Source organism: Solanum lycopersicum, chromosome 12 (genome assembly GCF_036512215.1).
Source record: "Solanum lycopersicum chromosome 12, SLM_r2.1".
In the NCBI taxonomy this organism is placed as follows: Eukaryota; Viridiplantae; Streptophyta; class Magnoliopsida; order Solanales; family Solanaceae; genus Solanum; species Solanum lycopersicum.
The window spans coordinates 3204249-3223401 of record NC_090811.1 but is presented as its reverse complement, the minus strand read 5'-3'; the positions used below and the strand labels follow the sequence as shown (position 1 = coordinate 3223401).

General features: G+C 36.3%; 1 protein-coding gene across 1 annotated transcript; it reads left to right on the top strand.

Moving 5' to 3' along the window:
- The first annotated feature begins 1336 nt into the window (after positions 1–1336).
- Positions 1337–1771, top strand: LOC138340688 (uncharacterized). The gene has a single exon (XM_069292616.1). The coding sequence runs from the start codon at positions 1337–1339 to the stop codon at positions 1769–1771; it is 435 nt and encodes a 144-aa protein (XP_069148717.1).
- The last annotated feature ends 17382 nt before the right edge of the window (positions 1772–19153 follow it).

The window sequence follows — 19153 nt, the reverse complement described above, 5'->3', positions numbered from 1 at the left end:
TTGTTATTGAATCTATAATTTATTCCGTAGACATTTAGATATGCAATTTAAAATCATAATTTTAAATTTCTATTGGACATGTGATTTGAGATTATAATTTAAAACTAGGGTTTGGATATATATGTGATTTGGTAACATGATTCTAAATCTCAAATTTTCCAAGCAAAAAAGTTATATATATATATATATATATATATATATATATATATATATATATATATATATATATATATATATATATATATATATATATATATATATATATATATATATAAAAACATTATTATTGTAAATTTTGCAAGGAAATAAAGCATATTCGCGTGATGAAATTGTTTGTACCGTGTAAAATGATTATATGTTAAAAAATAGTCAGTTGTTAGTTTTTGTTGAGGGGTAGATCTTTATAGAATAACATGTCTTTGAAAGTGTTGGTGTATATATCACAAAAGTATAATAAATTACAGCTGAAAAATAAAATGAATAAACAAATCACTTAAACTGGTACATGGATATCTCGCTCTCTTATAAAAAATTCAAGCCCATGATGGTATTAATCTATATCGATATTACATTATATCTCTTGACATGTCTCCTCCAGCATATAACAACTCAACAACGTCTTACAATTCAAATAATTTAAAATTTTAGTTGAAGAGTTCAAAGCTTCACAAAAAAAACATATCTCCCTTCAATATAAAATTACTCTCTTTTATATAATAAATTATTTAAAGCCTTAAAATACTTTTCATTATCACAATTCTCTCGTTCACTACACTAACCTCAATATAATCCTTCTTTATTTTTCTTCACTTTATATTCTTGTACTATTACCCAATGAAGAAACCATCTTTATATAGGTAAGAAACTTTTCTTTATATTTATAAAATTATGAATACAAAAAATATATGAGATAGTAAATTAAGTAGATAAATAATCTTAAAATTGATGAAATAGGAATAGGTTGAAGTAAATATAATTAGTGAGTCAGTTAGTCTTTTATCAAGTTAGTTAGAAATTAGTTGTTAGCATCTTAACTTGCACATGATAGGTAGTTAGATATAATTAGTCACATTATAAATATGTTGTAACAAACCAATATTGCAATTTCAATTTTCTGCAATATACTATATACAATTTTCTCAATGAGCTTTCTTCTTCTTCATCTTCTCCATCTTCTCCATCTTCTATTCTCTTCATCTTCATAGATTTAGCTACAGATTTTCAATAATTCAACATGGTATCAGAGCAGAAACTCATGATTATAAGTTAGATCCTGCATAATCTTTGTAGAATTCTGTAATTTTGTTGAGATTTTCTGTTGATTTGATCTTTAACAATGTCTAAAACTGACATTGATCATAATCATCCACTTTATCTTCATCCTTCAGACACTACTGGAGTTGCTATCATCTCAATACGATTGACACGATCAGAAAACTACTCATTATGGAGTCGAGCGATGCGAATCCAACTGTTAGGAAAGAACAAGTTGGGATTGATCGATGGTACCTTGAGTGTAGACAGTTTTGATAAAGAACTTAGTCATCAATGGAATCGTTGCAATGCAATCGTAGTGGGATGGATTATGAGTTCAGTAGGAAAGGAGTTACTTACAGGAATATTATATGCCAAAGATGCCAGATCAGTCTGGGAAGATCTAAGAGAGCGTTTTGACAAGGTCAATGCATCAAGGATCTATCAGTTGCACAAAGGAATAGCAACAATTGTGCAAGGTTCAGATAACATTTCAGTATATTTCTCAAAACTTTGAGATTTATGGGTCGAATTCGACAGTATGGTTCCCAATCTTTGTGATTGTCCTAAATCCAAGGATTTTGTTGCACATATGGAGAGTCAAAAGCTAATGCAATTTTTAATGGGACTTAATGAATCATATGATCATGCGAGAAGCCAAATTCTAATGACTACTCCTACACCTAGTGTCAACAAAGCCTATTCTATGCTTATTGAAAGGGAAAGCCAAAGAACTATGGCAAGCACATCTATCATGGGACAAGAAAATGAAGTAGCTACACTTCTTGCTAGTAAGAGAGATGGTTATCAGAAATCACAAAGAAATTGGGAGTTGCAATGTCAGCATATAATGTTCATACAGAGAGAGATGCAGAGATGACAGAGAACAGTTCTAATGATAGGAATATGCAGAGAGCACCAACTTTTAACAATGGACAGTATGATCAGATAGTAAAATTGCTAGATAAAGAAAAATCTCATGCCAATATGGTGAATATGGCAGGTATGATCCATTCTTTTATGGCTAATATAGAACAAGAGAAATGGATAATTGATACAGGGGCATCCAATCATATGACTGCATATTTGGATAATTTGTCTGATGTTAGGATTATTAATCCAGAGAAATGTGAGAAGGTTTATTTGCCAAATGGAGGAGTGACTTTAGTTTCACACACAGGGAAATACAAGCTTACTGGAAAGGAAGATGATGACATGTTAGAAGATGTAGGACAGTATCAAAGAGTCATTGGAAGATTATTGTACTTGACTTTAACAAGACCTGATATAGCATTCTCAGTACAAACTCTTAGTCAATTTTTACAGTAGCCAAAGAAATCTCATTGGGATGCAGCAATGAGGATAATCAAATATGTCAAGAGACAACCAGGCCTTGAAATTTTGATGAGTAGTAATAAATCTAATACTATGGTAGTATACTGTGATTCAGATTGGGCATCATGTCCAAATACAAGAAGGTCGGTATCAGATTTTTTGGTCAAGTATGGAGATTCATTGATTTCTTGGAAGTCAAAGAAACAAACCACTGTGTCTAGGAGTTCAGCAGAGGCTGAATACAGAAGTATGGGAAGTGCAGTAGCTGAGATAGTATGGTTGACAACTCTAATGAAAGAATTGGAGGCTGGAATTGAGATACCTGTTAAAGTTTACAGTGACAGCAAAGCTGCATTGCAAATTGCTGCAAACCCTGTGTTTCACGAGAGAACAAAGCACATTAAAATTGATTGTCATTTTATTAGGCAGAAAATTCAAGAGGGGTTAGTAAAGACTGAACATATGGGAACTAAAGATCAAACAGCAGACATATTGACAAAAGGGCTTCCAAGAGTACAACATGAACATTTAGTTGGCAAGCTAGGAATGCTTAACATTTTTCCACCTGCCAGCTTGAGGGGGAGTGATGAAATAGGAATAGGTTGAAGTAAATATAATTAGTGAGTCAGTTAGTCTTTTATCAAGTTAGTTAGAAATTAGTTATTAGCATCTTAACTTGCACATGATAGGTAGTTAGATATAATTAGTCACATTATAAATATGCTATAACAAACCAATATTGCAATTTCAATTTTCTGCAATATACTATACACAGTTTTCTCAATGAGCTTTCTTCTTCTCCATCTTCTATTCTCTTCATCTTCATAGATTTAGCTACAAATTTTCAATAATTCAACAAAAATTACATAACTTATAATATATATAATGAGATAGAATAGCTAAGAAAACGAAGAGTTAAGTGGTTATAAGAAAAATAAAAGACCACTCTATGCATAATTAACAATAATAAGCATTATGTGGCCACAAACATCAATGACAAATGCAGCACAATTAAACATTAAAGAATGACCACTTTAATAAAAATAATAATATTAAAATGCTCAAAATCACCTATATAAAATTCGTAATTATTAATTTTTTTTATAAAAGTAATGAAAAATATACGATTTATTAATATTATGCCTTAGCTATTAGTATTTAAAAATAATGAAATTATCCAGCAATTTATTGGTAATTCATCGCTGATCTGTCACTAAATAAAATTAAAATTTTGTGTTCTTTGCTATTTAAGGTAGAAGGAAATCTGATATATTATAGTTTGCTTATTTGATAAGACTGCATAAAAATAGGGATAATTTTGATAGTTTTCACAAGTTATGATTCTTTTCGTGACATATAAGCAAAAATACAATTTAATAAATTTAAATTACATGTTCAAACAAAACTTCAACTTAAAATCAATCTAATTACAAATCAGTAATTTCAAATCATATATGAAAATAAGTCTTATACTATAATGTTAATCACAATTTATTATATGTATATATTCAATAAAATTTCAAATATTTTATGTATATGGTCTAAATGAAAATTACTTTTAAAGTTTTTTTTAAGACATTAACCAAATTGAACCTAACAATAGTAGTATACGAAGAAAATTTGTTAGGTTCAAAATTTGTACAAAATAAAATAATATGTAGGCCACCATGCATGATGCTACCAATTAATTTCTAGGGACCTAGCTAGTACTTCACATAATTAAACTTTTTGAAAATTTATTTTATGTCTATGTGCATGTATATAATTATATATATATTGGGATCTAGGAGCATTCAAGGCCTAATGCATATAAAGACTACTTACCTAATAATTATAATGATGATTTTATTTTAATTTTTTTTGTACACACGTACTTATTATATATCGATAGATCATTAAATTTTTATACTGTAATATAATGAGATGCGATAAATATGATTTTAAATTAGCTTTACGACATGATAATATAAAATTTTCTTTATACTATAGTTTGTGAAAACATGAAAAAATATTAGAGATTAATGAAAGTGTTTCGATATAAAGAGTTAAAATGACATTTAAAAAAAAAATTCAAATAAAAGGATCAAATGGGTTATATATACAAATTAGTTGGGCATATACAATACGTTATGAAATTAAATTGTTCTATTGCAAATAGAAGATATTAATATCTTAATTAAAAAGATATGAAAGTCATTTTATTATTTATTGAATATAAAACTATATGTTATTGACTCTCGGAACGAAATCAGTATTATATTTTGGAGTTCTAAATGTCTATCCCCTTTCTTATATTGAGTTGTCCATCAGTTTTATCAAAATTCACAAGTTATTACTTAATACAAATATATATATCAATGAAAAAATTACTGAATTTATGTGAACTAACAAATTCGTATCGAAACTCTTTCGATTGTATAAGAGGGAAGGAGAAAGGAAAAAAGTAATAAAAGGTGCATGCATTTTATATTTTTAAAAAATTATTCCCTCAATCTATGGGAATATATGATTAAATATAAAAAAAATAATAATAATAATTTGGTAGTGGGAAATAGTGCATTGAATACAAAGTCATTTGCCTGTAATAAGAATGATTTGCCAAATAGGAGATTTTAATTAATTTAAAAACCAAACAATGCCAGCTCAACATCAACTAATTAACACACTAATTAATTCAATATTAAATGATGATGAAGACAAAAACTGGGTTGGACGGTATCTTAACCATATAATAATATTCTTTAAAAATATATTTTAGATTAATTCTCAAGCTATCGAAAATAAATAAAAATAATTAACCCTAGGATTATGGTCCAGGGATAATAAGAGTGTAATACTTAGAGCTGTCAATATGGGCTAGCCCATCTCATTCGAGCTAATTCATATAGGCTTTAATATTTTACGGGTCAGGTCGGGCTAGCTCAATTTTAGTGTGGGCTGGAAAACGGCCGGCCTAACCCACAAGTACGTGGGCCACATACTTGTTGAGTCAACTCACTTTATTTAAAAATTATTTTACTTTTAGAATTATTAAATTAAATTATAAATTATAATTTAAAATATATTATCATAAATATCGGCAAAACAATGTTACATGATGTTAATGTTATTACTTTTTAATCAAATCCACAAATAAAATTATCTTTGTAGTATTTATTAAGTTTTTTTCAAGTAAAAGCATAAATATCTAAATAGAAATATTAACCTAATTGTTTTGAGTTTGAACTCTTTTTAATTTTAAATTTTAATATTATATTATATTTTTTAATTAATTTTTATTGACCCACGGGCCGATCCTACTGATATTTCTCAAGCCCTACAAATCAACAGACTTATTCAGGCTAGGTTAAAAAGTCCTTTTCTCAAATGAGCTCCAAAAATTATAGTCCAATCCTATTAAATTCCATGTTAGGCCAAGCCGGCCCAACAAGCGTAGCCCATATTGACGATTCTAGTAATACTGATACGTGAATTAGACATATATTACGAATTCAAACCATATCACAAAATATGATATTTAAGTGGGAAAAAAAAAGTTAAAGAAACAGAGTGTGTCCATTGTCCAATAACTTTTAGATCACGTACCATTGACCATGAAAATTAATAATTAATTTCATATAAAGTTTTTGCTTAGAAATTATTAATAAAATCATGGTGCTTAGTGATAGTAAAAGAGTAAGACTTAAGTAATCAAGAAATTGAAGCCACACGGTTTTGCATTTGTTTAATACAAATAGTTAATTTAATTATACAAGTATTAAAATAATCATAATTAAGCTCATTTTAATATTACCAAGCATTAATTTAAAATAATCTGAAGATAATAATATAAATATATAATAGAACAAAATGTAGATGGGAAAAGAGACCAGGCATATGTGGTGGGGTAATATTTTGCAAGACCAGATTCACTGTAATATTCATCAATTTTTTGTAATAAAAAAATGCAATTTCTTTTTCAATGGCATGGGAAAATAAGTTGTAATAGTTCAAATGTTTTTTAAAATTAAAGGAGACATAAAAACATATCCGATAGAAAGTATCGAATATAATTGAAATATTTTATCATGTGTTTACATGTTCAATTAATGAAATAACTAATAATGCAAGTATTTTCTAAATGAAATTTACTAATACAAGTTTAAAAGAATTGACATATATTACGTCAAAAAATGAAAAAAAAAACACGAAATAGATTTGATACATCAAATATAGTAAATGCTAGATGTACTTAGTATTGGAAATGTGACGATTCAATCCTTTATTGTATTATCCGATCTTACTATAACAAAAATGATTATTAGCGGTATTTAATTCTTAATTGTCGTTAAATGTGTATTTTTAGCGACAATTGTCACTCTTTGTATATGTCCGTAAAGCCTTTAGCGATATTGGTTTTAATGAAACTTAACTAATGCCGGTAAAGACTTTAGCACTCTATTAGTGTCAATATTTAATGCTGCTAAATATTTTTTTTTTATAGTGTCTGACCTTAGATGCGCGGTACTAAGTTATAAAAATTAATTATATAGTATTTTATTAGGACTCTTATCATAAGAAAGAGTCTCAAAGTAAAATGAATTTATCAATTTGCAACAATATAAGACAATTTAGAGAGTGAACAACTAAGACAATTTTGATGGCAATCACTAAGATAATTATTAGACTTCCCAACATAAAAAAAAATATGAGAAATTTTGGGTTGTGGTGTAACAGTGAGATTATTTTATTCTTAATCAGAAGTCTCGAATTCAATCTGGACTTCAACGTAGACTTCGAAAACCATGTGAAAAACTAAAATAATAATAAAAAAAACTTGTATATTAGAGAGCTCTTGATTCCTTTTTAATGAATATATATAGTACTTGAATTTCTTAGATTAAAATATGGGCTGGGCTGGTTCATGCAGCTTCTAAAAGCCCATTAAATTTAGAATGTTGGAAGAGTCCATTAGCAAATAAATTAGGCAAATGCAAAAGGAACAAGACATCCTTATATTCAACAAATTTTTTTTTTTTATCTTACAAACAACGATTATGGATAAATTCCTTCGAGTTAGACCTTAGAGAATGAAAAAAAATCTTGGTAGGAGTTTTCCCCCCTTTAACGAGCTTTATACATTGGACCGTATCAGTCAGGCTTCAAAGTAGGCATCACACGTTAATCTTTCCAGATGACATCCAAGACATCGTAAAATGTATTGAACAAAGTTACGAGTTCATCCGAACCCAATTTAGTAGCATTATTATTAAAGGAACAAATGAATTACACATTTTTGGACCTTCCATGTTGAACCTAAGTATAATGCTTATCCCAAATTTTGTAAAAATTTGCAATATAAGGTCTATCAGAAACAACCTCTCTACCTTAACGTGTTACGATAAGGTATACATACATACTACGCTTAACACTCCCCTAGACCCCACTTGTGGAATTACACTGAGTATATTGTTATCGTGTATCATGTTTTGTTATGTGTTACACATGGTTCAGTCCTTAAGACAGCAAAGCTGGCCCTCTGTATATGTGGTCCTCTGTATATTTGTCTCAAGTTCACATTTCTACTTTATTGAATGATCAGTTTTTGGATTGGAATCTCCATTGTTTGATTTCTTCTTCTTTGTTATTTGAGAAAACACGGAAGAAGATACGCGTAAATCCATCACTATCTTTGAAATTTGTTTTGAAGTTACATATAGTTTATGAACACACTAGCTTTGTAGAAATTTTTCTGCAGTGTGTGTTACACATGGTGGAATATTCAACGTTAATCTATATATATATATATGGATAATGATGATTGATTTGTAAGAAGAGAATATTCATTGTTGCTGAGTACGAACAAGAAAGATGGAACGTCTCTTTTTCGTTTATTCATTTCTTTGTTTTGTGTTGCTAATAAGTCGAACTTTTTGTTCTTCCTTTGAGCATCATCTTTGCTCTCCCACTGAATGTTCTGCTTTGCTTCAGTTTAAGCAATCCTTTGGAGTTAATTCCGGCAACTCCGACTGTTTTCCTTCTTTCCCGAAAACAAAGTCTTGGAATGAGAGTAGGGATTGCTGCAGTTGGGATGGAGTCACTTGTGACTTGTTAAACGGTCATGTTATCGCCTTGGAACTTAGTTGCAGTCAGATTGTTGGCACTTTTCATCCCAATAGCACCCTCTTCCAACTTCATCATCTCCACACACTAAACCTTGCTTACTGTTGTGCGGAATTTGAGATAATACGAGAAAATATAAACGCGAAAAACAAGACAACAGATTTACGTGGTTCACCAATAAATTGGCTATGTCCACGGGAAGAGAGGGAGCAGTTTTATTATGGAGAGGCAAAAACAGAATTACAGAATAGGGTTTCCCATAGCGTCTATATATAGTGCTAAGCTACGCCCTAACAGGCTTGGGCCCAACATACAGAATTGACAGAAAATTAAGGGCCCAATACAACAACATTGTATACCCCCGTCCTTTCTGTTTGTAGCGGGTCCGATTCAAGGCATTCAACACTTACAATGACTTCAATTATTCTTTAATCCCACATAACATTGGCCGATTGAAGAATTTGAGGCATCTCAACCTTTCTGATGCTTGGTTTCAAGGGAAAATTCCAACGGAAATCTCATACCTTTCCAATTTGGTTTCACTTGATCTTTCTTATAATGAATGTGAACTTGATGAGAGAACATTTGAAACAGTGCTTCGCAACTTTACAAATATGGAGCTACTTTCCCTTGTTCTTGTCAACATCTCTTCTCCGATACCTGTGAATTTGTCAACCTCCTTAAGGTACGTTGATCTTTCTGCTACTTATATGCGAGGTGTTCTCCCAGAGAGTCTTTTCCTTGTTCCAAACAGCTTGGAAAATCTCAGATTGAGTGATAATCATCTTCTCAAAGGAGTTTTACCAAAGATCCACGCGAGCAACACTGCTCTGTTGGAGTTGGATATTTCAAACACAGGCATCTCCGGTGAGCTGCCTCATTCAATTGGCACATGAAGTTCCTTGAATATCTTGAACCTCAGAGGATGTCAATTATCTGGTTCCATTCCTGATTCCATAGGCAACCTAACACAAATTACAGAGTTGGATTTATCTTATAATCATTTCACTGACTACATTCCTTCCACAATCTCTAAGTTCAAGCACCTCACACGTTTAGATCTTTCATCCAACTCCTTCTCAGGTGAAATTCCTGACGTTTTCTCTAACCTCCCACAACTACGTAATTTATATCTTAATGATAACAGCTTCATCGGTTCATTTCCCTCTTCAGTTTTAAACTTGACACAACTTGATACCTTAGACTTGTCGAGTAATTCCCTATCTGGCCCACTGCCTGGCAACACAAGCATGCTTCCAAAACTAACTGAACTGGTTTTGTCATACAACTCACTGAATGGTACTGTTAGACCCGCAATCTACTTGATCTAACTACGTGCAGACATGCCAAGGATTTGGGCATTGGTCTTGGCATGGATGATGGCAAAACAGTGCAACACAAGTTCAAGGTGCTTGGGTGTTGGCAAGGCAACTTGAACGTGCATGGTTTACGTGCGGGCTAAGGGCGTTGGCAAGACAGCATGTTGACTTGATGAAGCAAGGCTGTGAAGACTTGGCAAGATCAAAGACAAAGGCAGTTCACCCGAAATTGCTGAGATAAAACTAAGTGTGGAAGACAGCTAAAATATTCTAAGTGTTGGAAGCTGGCAGGATTATTCTAAGTGTTGGAATGAAGCCTGAAATATTCTAAGTGTTAGAATATTAGTATTTCGTGTAGATAAGAATGTAATTTGAATTAGATTCTATCTGTTGGAAATATAGTTGTTGGAAAGTTAGTTTTGAACCCTGGGCTGACATGTGTCGGACAGGTGTCATGTGTAACCGCCGCATGTAACCGCTTGTAACTGCCATTGTGCAGAATTTTGATTTAAGGTGGAAATTCGTCTAAGGCAAAGGACAGAGAGTTTTTTAGCCTTAGACTGATTTGTGAAGCCTTCCTTTGTATTAATTATCGATTAATAAAGGTTGGGACTTAGTCCTGTAAACGCTGCCTGTTTATTGTTTGACATTGCTGTTTAAGTATTTCTATACTTAGTCAATTCTGTGGGTGTAAGTAGGCTGAAGTATTACAGACGCTGTAAGACTGCCTAGAGTGGTGTGCGAGAAAAATAAATCGACCCTCTTTCAATTGGTATCAGAGCACGGTTAAACAATGGTGAAAAACGCAGAACTATGGAAGTTGGCACGAAAAATTGAATCCTTCGTCGGGTTTACTGAAGATGTTCTGGCAGACCCTACGTTTGTGGATTTATTCACACAAATCATTGAGTTGAGAGTGGACGCTGAGAAAGTTCAGGGAGAAATTGGTGGATATCGACAAAATGTTGATAACCACATCACTGAAATCTTGGACTTTCGTGCTACAACTACACAGAAATTGGAGGGACTGCAGAAGGAAAATGAGAACCTTCGTGCAGAACTCGTCGTTTTGTGTCGGGCTAAGGCTGCGTTGAGTTCGACTCGTGTTGAATTATCTAAGGTTAAGATTCCAGATCCTAAAGCCTTCAGTGGCGCAAGGAGTGCTAAAGAACTTGAAAATTTCATATGGGACATGGAACAGTACTTTACCGCTGCAAGAGTGCCGGACGCTGATAAGTTAAACATTACCACAATGTACTTGTCGGGTGATGCGAAACTTTGGTGGAGGACTCGTAATGCAGACGACGTAAGTGCTGGTCGTCCTAGAATTGATACATGGGATAAGCTTATAAAAGAAATGCGCGATCAATTTCTTCCTAGCAATGCATCTTGGCTTGCAAGGGATAAATTGAAAAGGTTAAGGCAGACGGGTTCAGTAAGGGAATATATAAAAGAATTTACCTCTGTGATGTTAGACATACAAAATATGTCTGATGAGGATAAACTTCACAATTTCATTTCGGGCATGCAAGGCTGGGCTCAAAACGAACTACGAAGGCAGAATGTTAAAGATCTGCCTGGGGCAATTGCTGCTGCTGATTCGTTGGTAGATTTCCGGACGACTCGTCCTTCGACAGATGTCCCTTCTACTTCGAAAAATAAGAAAAAGAATGAAAAGAAAGGGGAATGGAGAAAGGATAGTCGTAAAGAGAATGCAAACGATAAAGGAAAGGCACAAATGAAGGATGGGAAAGACAGACCCAAGAGTAAAGATGGAAACTCTAAAGGCTGTTGGACTTGTGGTGGTCCTCATTTGGCCAAATCTTGTCCAAACTGGGAAAAAGTGAATGCTTTGCTTGCTGGTAATGTGAATCAAAGGGAGGAGGATGAAGAAATCGTGGCTGCAATGGCAAACCCATTGGGATTATCCTTCAATCACATTATGGGGATCAATAATGTTGGAGAGATCTTTAGCACTTCGAATCCTCATGCTTCCTTAATTCATATAGAAATGAAAGTGAAGGAACAATGTGTGATGGCAATGGTTGATATAGGGGCCACACACACGTTTGTAGATGTGAAGATTGCTACAAAATTGGGGCTGAAGTTGTCTAAAAGCCCTTCCTACGTAAAGACAGTCAATGCTAAGGCACAAGCCATTGTGGGCATGGCTTATAGTGTGTCTATGTCGACTGGAAACTGGGTGGGAAAACATAATTTGATGGTGATGCCGCTTGGAGACTTTGAAATTATACTTGGGATTGATTTCCTAAGAAAATACCAGTTTGTTCCGTTTCCTCACTTAGATGGAGTGATGGTAATGAGTGGAAGTGATGCTGGTTTTCTGAAGGGTGTTCATCCGTTTGGAAACATTAATAAAGTTGCGAAGAAGAAAGACAAGGAAATGTTGTTGTCTGCTATGTCGATTGACAAAGGGCTGAAGAAGGGTGATGAAACTATACTTGCTGCCTTGGTCGAAATTAAACCTGATGTGAAGATGGAAGTGCCTGATTGTGTTGCTGAATTACTTAAACAGTATGCTGATGTTATGCCACCTGAATTACCAAAGAAATTACCACCAAGGAGGGATATTGATCACAAGATTGAGTTGCTGCCTGGTACGGTTGCCCCTGCACAGGCTCCTTATCGTATGGCTCCTAAAGAATTGGTTGAACTACGCAAACAATTGAATGAATTGCTAGATGCTGGATTGATTCAGCCGTCTAAGGCTCCATATGGCGCCCCTGTTCTATTTCAAAAGAAACAGGATGGAACAATGAGAATGTGTGTAGACTACCGGGCGCTGAATAAGGCAACTATAAAGAACAAATATCCGGTTCCGTTGGTGCAAGATTTAATGGACAGGTTAAGCAAGGCATGCTGGTTCACAAAACTTGATTTGAGGGCAGGCTATTGGCAGGTTAGGATAGCAGAGGGTGATGAACCAAAAACAACATGTGTAACTAGATATGGTTCCTATGAATTCCTTGTAATGCCGTTTGGGCTGACTAATGCCCCGGCAACATTCTGCAATTTAATGAACAATGTACTGTTTGACTACCTTGATGACTTCGTTGTTGTTTACTTAGATGATATTGTTATATATAGTCGAACGTTGGAAGAACATGTTAATCACCTAAGTCTGAATCTGTCTCAATTGAGAAAATACACACTTTATGTCAAGATGGAAAAGTGTGAATTTGCTCAACAAGAGATAAAGTTCTTGGGGCATCTTGTTAGTAAAAACCAAGTTCGAATGGATCCTAAGAAAGTGCAGGCCATTGTTGATTGGCAGGCACCTCGTCATGTGAAGGATTTGAGGTCGTTTCTTGGCTTGGCTAACTATTATCGAAAGTTTATTGCTGGTTACTCAAAGAAGGCAGCGTCTTTGACAGATCTGTTGAAGAAAGATGCAAAATGGGTTTGGTCCGAACAGTGTGAAAAAGCATTTCAAAATTTAAAGAATGCTATTGCATCAGAACCTATACTCAAATTGCCTGATTTTGAGTTACCGTTTGAAGTACACACTGATGCGTCAGACAAGGCGATTGGTGGCGTATTAGTGCAGGAAGGTCATCCAGTAGCCTTCGAAAGTAGAAAGTTGAATGATGCTGAACAAAGATACTCAACACATGAGAAAGAAATGGTTGCGGTGGTACACTGTTTGCAGGTTTGGAGAGTCTATCTCTTAGGCACTCGATTTGTGGTAAGAACTGATAATGTAGCAAATACATTCTTCAAAACACAGAAAAAGTTGAGTCCTAAACAAGCACGGTGGCAAGAATTCCTGGCAGAATATGATTTCATGTGGGAACATAAACCAGGAAAACACAACCAGGTTGCTGATGCGCTGAGTAGGAAAGAAGTGTTTGTTGCAGTATATTCAATTTCAAAACTGGAAACTGATTTCTATGATAGAATCAGGTTGTGTGCTGCAAATGATTCGTTATATGTTAAATGGATGGGTCAGGTGCAGGAGGGCACAATGAGACGGTATTGGATCGAGGACGATCTGCTCTATTTTAAAGGGGGGAGAATCGTTGTGCCAAATCAGGGCGGGTTGCGCAAAGACTTGATGAAAGAAGCGCATGACTCCGCTTGGGCTGGACATCCAGGCGTTGAAAGGATGTTAGCCTTACTGTCTCGTGTGTATTTTTGGCCGAAAATGGAAGACGATATAGAAGCGTACGTTAAGACTTGTCATGTTTGTCAAGTTGACAAGACAGAACGTAAAAAGAAAGCAGGGTTGCTGCAACCTTTGCCTATTCCTGAAAGGCCATGGCTATCGGTAAGCATGGATTTCATTTCTGGATTCCCTAAAGTAGATGGCAAAGCATCTATCATGGTGGTAGTTGACAGGTTTTCAAAATATTCTGTTTTTATTGCCGCTCCTGAGTTATGCTCATCTGAAGTTGCTGCTGAGTTATTCTATAAACATGTGATTAAATACTTTGGTGTTCCGGCTGACATTGTGAGTGATAGAGACACAAGGTTCACGGGTAGATTTTGGACAGCATTGTTCAATATGATGGGAACTGAATTAAAATTTTCTACGGCAAATCACCCACAAACAGATGGACAGACGGAAAGAATTAATCATTTGTTGGAAGAGTACTTGAGGCACTATGTGACTGCAAGTCAACGGAATTGGGTGGCATTGTTAGACACTGCGCAGTTTTGCTATAATCTGCACAAGTCGTCTGCAACAGAAATGAGTCCTTTTGAAATCGTCTTAGGCAAACAGCCTATGACGCCATTAGATGTTGCTAAATCTAAAAATCAGGGAAAGTGTCCAGCAGCATACAGAGTTGCAAGGGACAGACTTGAAATGTTATCTGAGGCACAAGATAGCTTGCGCAAGGCTCAGCAGCGCATGAAGAAGTATGCTGACCAGCATCGTCGCTCAGTTGAGTTCAGTGTGGGGGAAGAGGTGTTGCTGAAACTTACCCCACAAATCTGGAAACAGATTGTAAGTAAGACCAGACATCGGGGTTTGATACCTAAGTATGATGGTCCATTCGAAGTGGTAAAACGAGTGGGCGAAGTTGCTTATAGGTTGAAGCTGCCAGAAAGGTTGAAAATTCACCCCACCTTCCATGTGAGTTTCTTGAAACCTTACTTTGCAGATGAAGATGATCCTGTTGTGCGGAATTTGAGATAATACGAGAAAATATAAACGCGAAAAACAAGACAACAGATTTACGTGGTTCACCAATTTGTTGGCTACGTCCACGGGAAGAGAGGGAGCAGTTTTATTATGGAGAGGCAAAAACAGAATTACAGAATAGGGTTTCCCATAGCGTCTATATATAGTGCTAAGCTACACCCTAACAGGCTTGGGCCCAACATACAGAATCAACAGAAAATTAAGGGCCCAATACAACAACATTGTATACCGTCCTCTTTCTGTTTGTAGCGGGTCCGATTCAAGGCATTCAACAAATCTCCACCTTGACTTGAATTCTCCGAACAGATTCTTCAGACGCACTATGATAGTGCCAGGCCTCCCCCTCTTCCTCAGAGTTGCCCCACAGGGCAATTAACAGCTTCTGATGTTGAGCAAGTCCAAACAGTGTTGAAACTTGCTCTGTGGAACCAGCTTTGTGAACATATCAGCAGGATTATCAGCAGTTCCTACTTTCTTCACCTTGATTCTCTTCTCACTTCTCAGAAAATGATACCTTACGTCGATATGCTTGGTTCTCTCATGATGGACTTGATCCTTGGCTAGACAAATTGCGCTCAAACTGTCACAATACACCGTAGCCTGATCATGATGCAGATCAAGATCACTAACCAGCCCTTTCAACCAAATCCCTTCTTTTGCAGCCTCTGTCAAGGCCATGTACTCCGCTTCCGTAGTAGACAAAGTCACTGTAGGTTGCAAAGTTGCCTTCCAACTGACGACAGATCCTCCAAGGGTAAACACATAGCCAGTCATCGATCTTCTTGTGTCAACATCTCCAGCATAGTCTGAATCAGAATAGCCAGTAACCAAGCACTGAGTATCACCTCCATAAATGAGACCAACGTCAGATGTACCTTTAAGGTACCGGAAAATTCTCTTCACAGCCTGCCAATGTTCTCTCCCTGGTTGTCCCATGAATCTGCTCACTACACTGACTGCATGTGCTAAATCTGGCCTTGTACAGACCATAGCATACATCAAACTTCCTACGGCACTGGCATAAGGGACTCGTGACATATACTTCTTCTCTTCTTCTGACTGTAAAGCGAACATGGCAGTGAGATGGATATTGGCAGCACTGGGGGTATCAATGGGCTTAAATGAAGACATGCCAAACCTCGCCAAGACCTTCTGAATATAGCTTCTCTGTGACAAGAAAAGTTTCCTTCTCTCTCTGTCTCTAATGATCTCCATCCCTAAAATCTTCCGAGCGGCTCCCAGATCCTTCATCTCAAACTCAGCACTAAGTAAACCCTTCAGCTTCTGAATGTCATACTTCTTCTTTGCAGCTATCAACATATCATCTACATAAAGCACCAGATAGATGAATGAATCATCATTGAGCCTATTGTAGTAGACACAACAATCATATGAGCTCCGAGTATAACCCAACTTCACCATATAGCTGTCAAACCTTTTATACCACTGCCTTGGAGACTGCTTAAGTCCATATAAGGACTTCTTCAACTTGCAGACGTGATTTTCCTTCCCTGGAACTTGGAAACCATCCGGCTGAGTCATGTATATCTCTTCCTCCAACTCTCCATGTAGAAACGCTGTCTTCACATCAAGTTGTTCAAGCTCCAGATTCTGATGTGCAACTATCGCTAGTAACACTCGGATGGAAGTATGTCTGACCACTGGTGAGAAGATCTCATTGTAGTCCACTCCCTCTCTTTGGTTGAAACCTCTAGCAACAACCCTGGCTTTATACTTGACTCCTTCTGCTGGTGATATCCCTTCCTTCTTCTTGAAAACCCATTTGCAAGTAATAATCTTTCTCCCCGAAGGCTGTATGACCAGATCCCATGTCTGATTCTTGTGTAGGGACTCCATCTCATCTCCCATAGCGGCAAACCATTTTTCAGAATCAGAACTTAAAATGGCTTCTTTGTAAGTAGACGGCTCAGATGTATCTACCTCTTCAGCAACCTGCAGTGCATAACCCACCATGTCCTCAAAACCATACCTCGTAGGTGGCCGAACTCCAACCCTCCTTGGCCGATCTTGAGCTATACTCTGATGGATATCTGATGGCATAGATTCTGGAATATCAGTTTCAGTCTGTGGCTCTTGATCCTCCTCTTCAGGTTCCTTTAAATCGCTCTCGTTCTGAATGACTTGAAACTCCACCTGTTTGTCAAGACTCCTAGTTTCTGACGTAGTTGTAGGCTTCACAATGGTTCTAAGCAGAGGACTTTCATCAAAGACAACGTTCCTGCTCATAATAACCCTCTTTTCTGCTGGAGACCAGATTCTGAAACCTTTCACTCCATCTCCGTAGCCCACAAATACTCCCTTTTTAGCTCTTGGTTCTAACTTACCTTCACTGACGTGATAGTAAGCCGTACAACCAAAAGCTTTCAGATTTGAATAATCAGCAGCTTTTCCAGACCACATCTCCATAGGTGTCTTGCACTGTCTGCCTGTATGTGGTCCGCGGTTAATCAAGTAGCAAGCTGTACTAACCGCTTCTGCCCAGAATCTTCTATCTAGCCCAGCATTAGAGAGCATGCACCTTGCTCTCTCCAGAAGTGTTTGATTCATCCGCTCAGCTACACCGTTCTGCTGTGGTGTATTTCTGACAGTGCGATGTCGAGCAATCCCTTCATCCTTACAGAATTGATCAAATTCAGACCAACAGAATTCCAGCCCATTATCAGTTCGCAACCTCTTGATCTTCTTCCCTGTTTGATTTTCCATCAAAATTTTCCACTCCTTGAACTTCTGGAAGGCTTCACTTTTATGCTTCATCATGTACACCCAAGTCATCCTTGAGTAGTCATCAATAATGGACACAAAAAATCTGCAGCCTCCCAAAGACTCAACACGGCATGGACCCCAGCAATCAGAATGGATATAATCAAGTGTGCCTTTTGTTCTATGAATGGCCTTTCGAAACTTGTTGCGATGTAGTTTTCCAGAAACACAATGTTCACAAAACTCTAGGCTCTTAACCTTATGACCAGCAAGTAAATCCTCCTTTGACAGAATTTGCATCCCTCTTTCACCCATATGACCAAGTCTCATGTGCCATAACTTAGTCATATCTTTCTGGTGAAATTCTGACGATGCAACATGGGCTGAACCTGTAACCGTGGAACCTTGTAGAAAATACAAAGTACCACGCATGACACCTTTCAGAATCAAATTTGAACCCTTCCAGACCCGCAAGACTCCATCTTTTCCCGACCAGCTGAATCCCTTGCTGTCCAAAAGACTGAGAGATATCAGATTTTTCGTCATCAATGGAACGTGCCTGACCTCGTTCAATGTGCAGAAGCTACCGTCATGTGTCCTTATCTTGATCGAGCCTGTCCCAACCACCTTGCAGACAGAACTGTTGGCCATCGAGATGCTGCCTCCGTCTACCTGCTCATAAGTCGTGAACCACTCTCTCCTAGGACAGATGTGATAGGATGCCCCAGAATCAAGAACCCACACATCTGAATGATGAGTGTGCTCATCCGCAACTAGGGCAATATCTTCTTCAGAATTGGTGTCTTCTTCAGCAACAGCAGCAGACACTGATTGTTTTTCCGATTGCTTCTTCTTCTTCGGACAATCAAATTTCCAATGTCCCTTCTCCTTGCAGTAATTACAAACATCATCCGGCTTTGCACCCTTCGACATCGGCTTATTTTTCTTTCCGCCGTTTTTCCTTCCCTTTCCGCTACTGGTGAACAGACCGGAAGGCTGTATGTCCGTACTTGTGCCGTTAGCCTTATGCCGTAATTCCCTGCTATGAAGGGCTGATCTGACTTCTTCCAGTGACACAGTATCTTTCCCAACAATGAACGATTGAACAAATATCTCAAACGACATTGGGAGAGATACTAACAGAATCAGGGCAGCATCTTCATCCTCGATCTTCACATCGATATTACGCAATTCTAATAACAAAGTATTCAATTGCTCTAAGTGTTCCCTGAGTTGTGTACCTTCAGCCATTCGT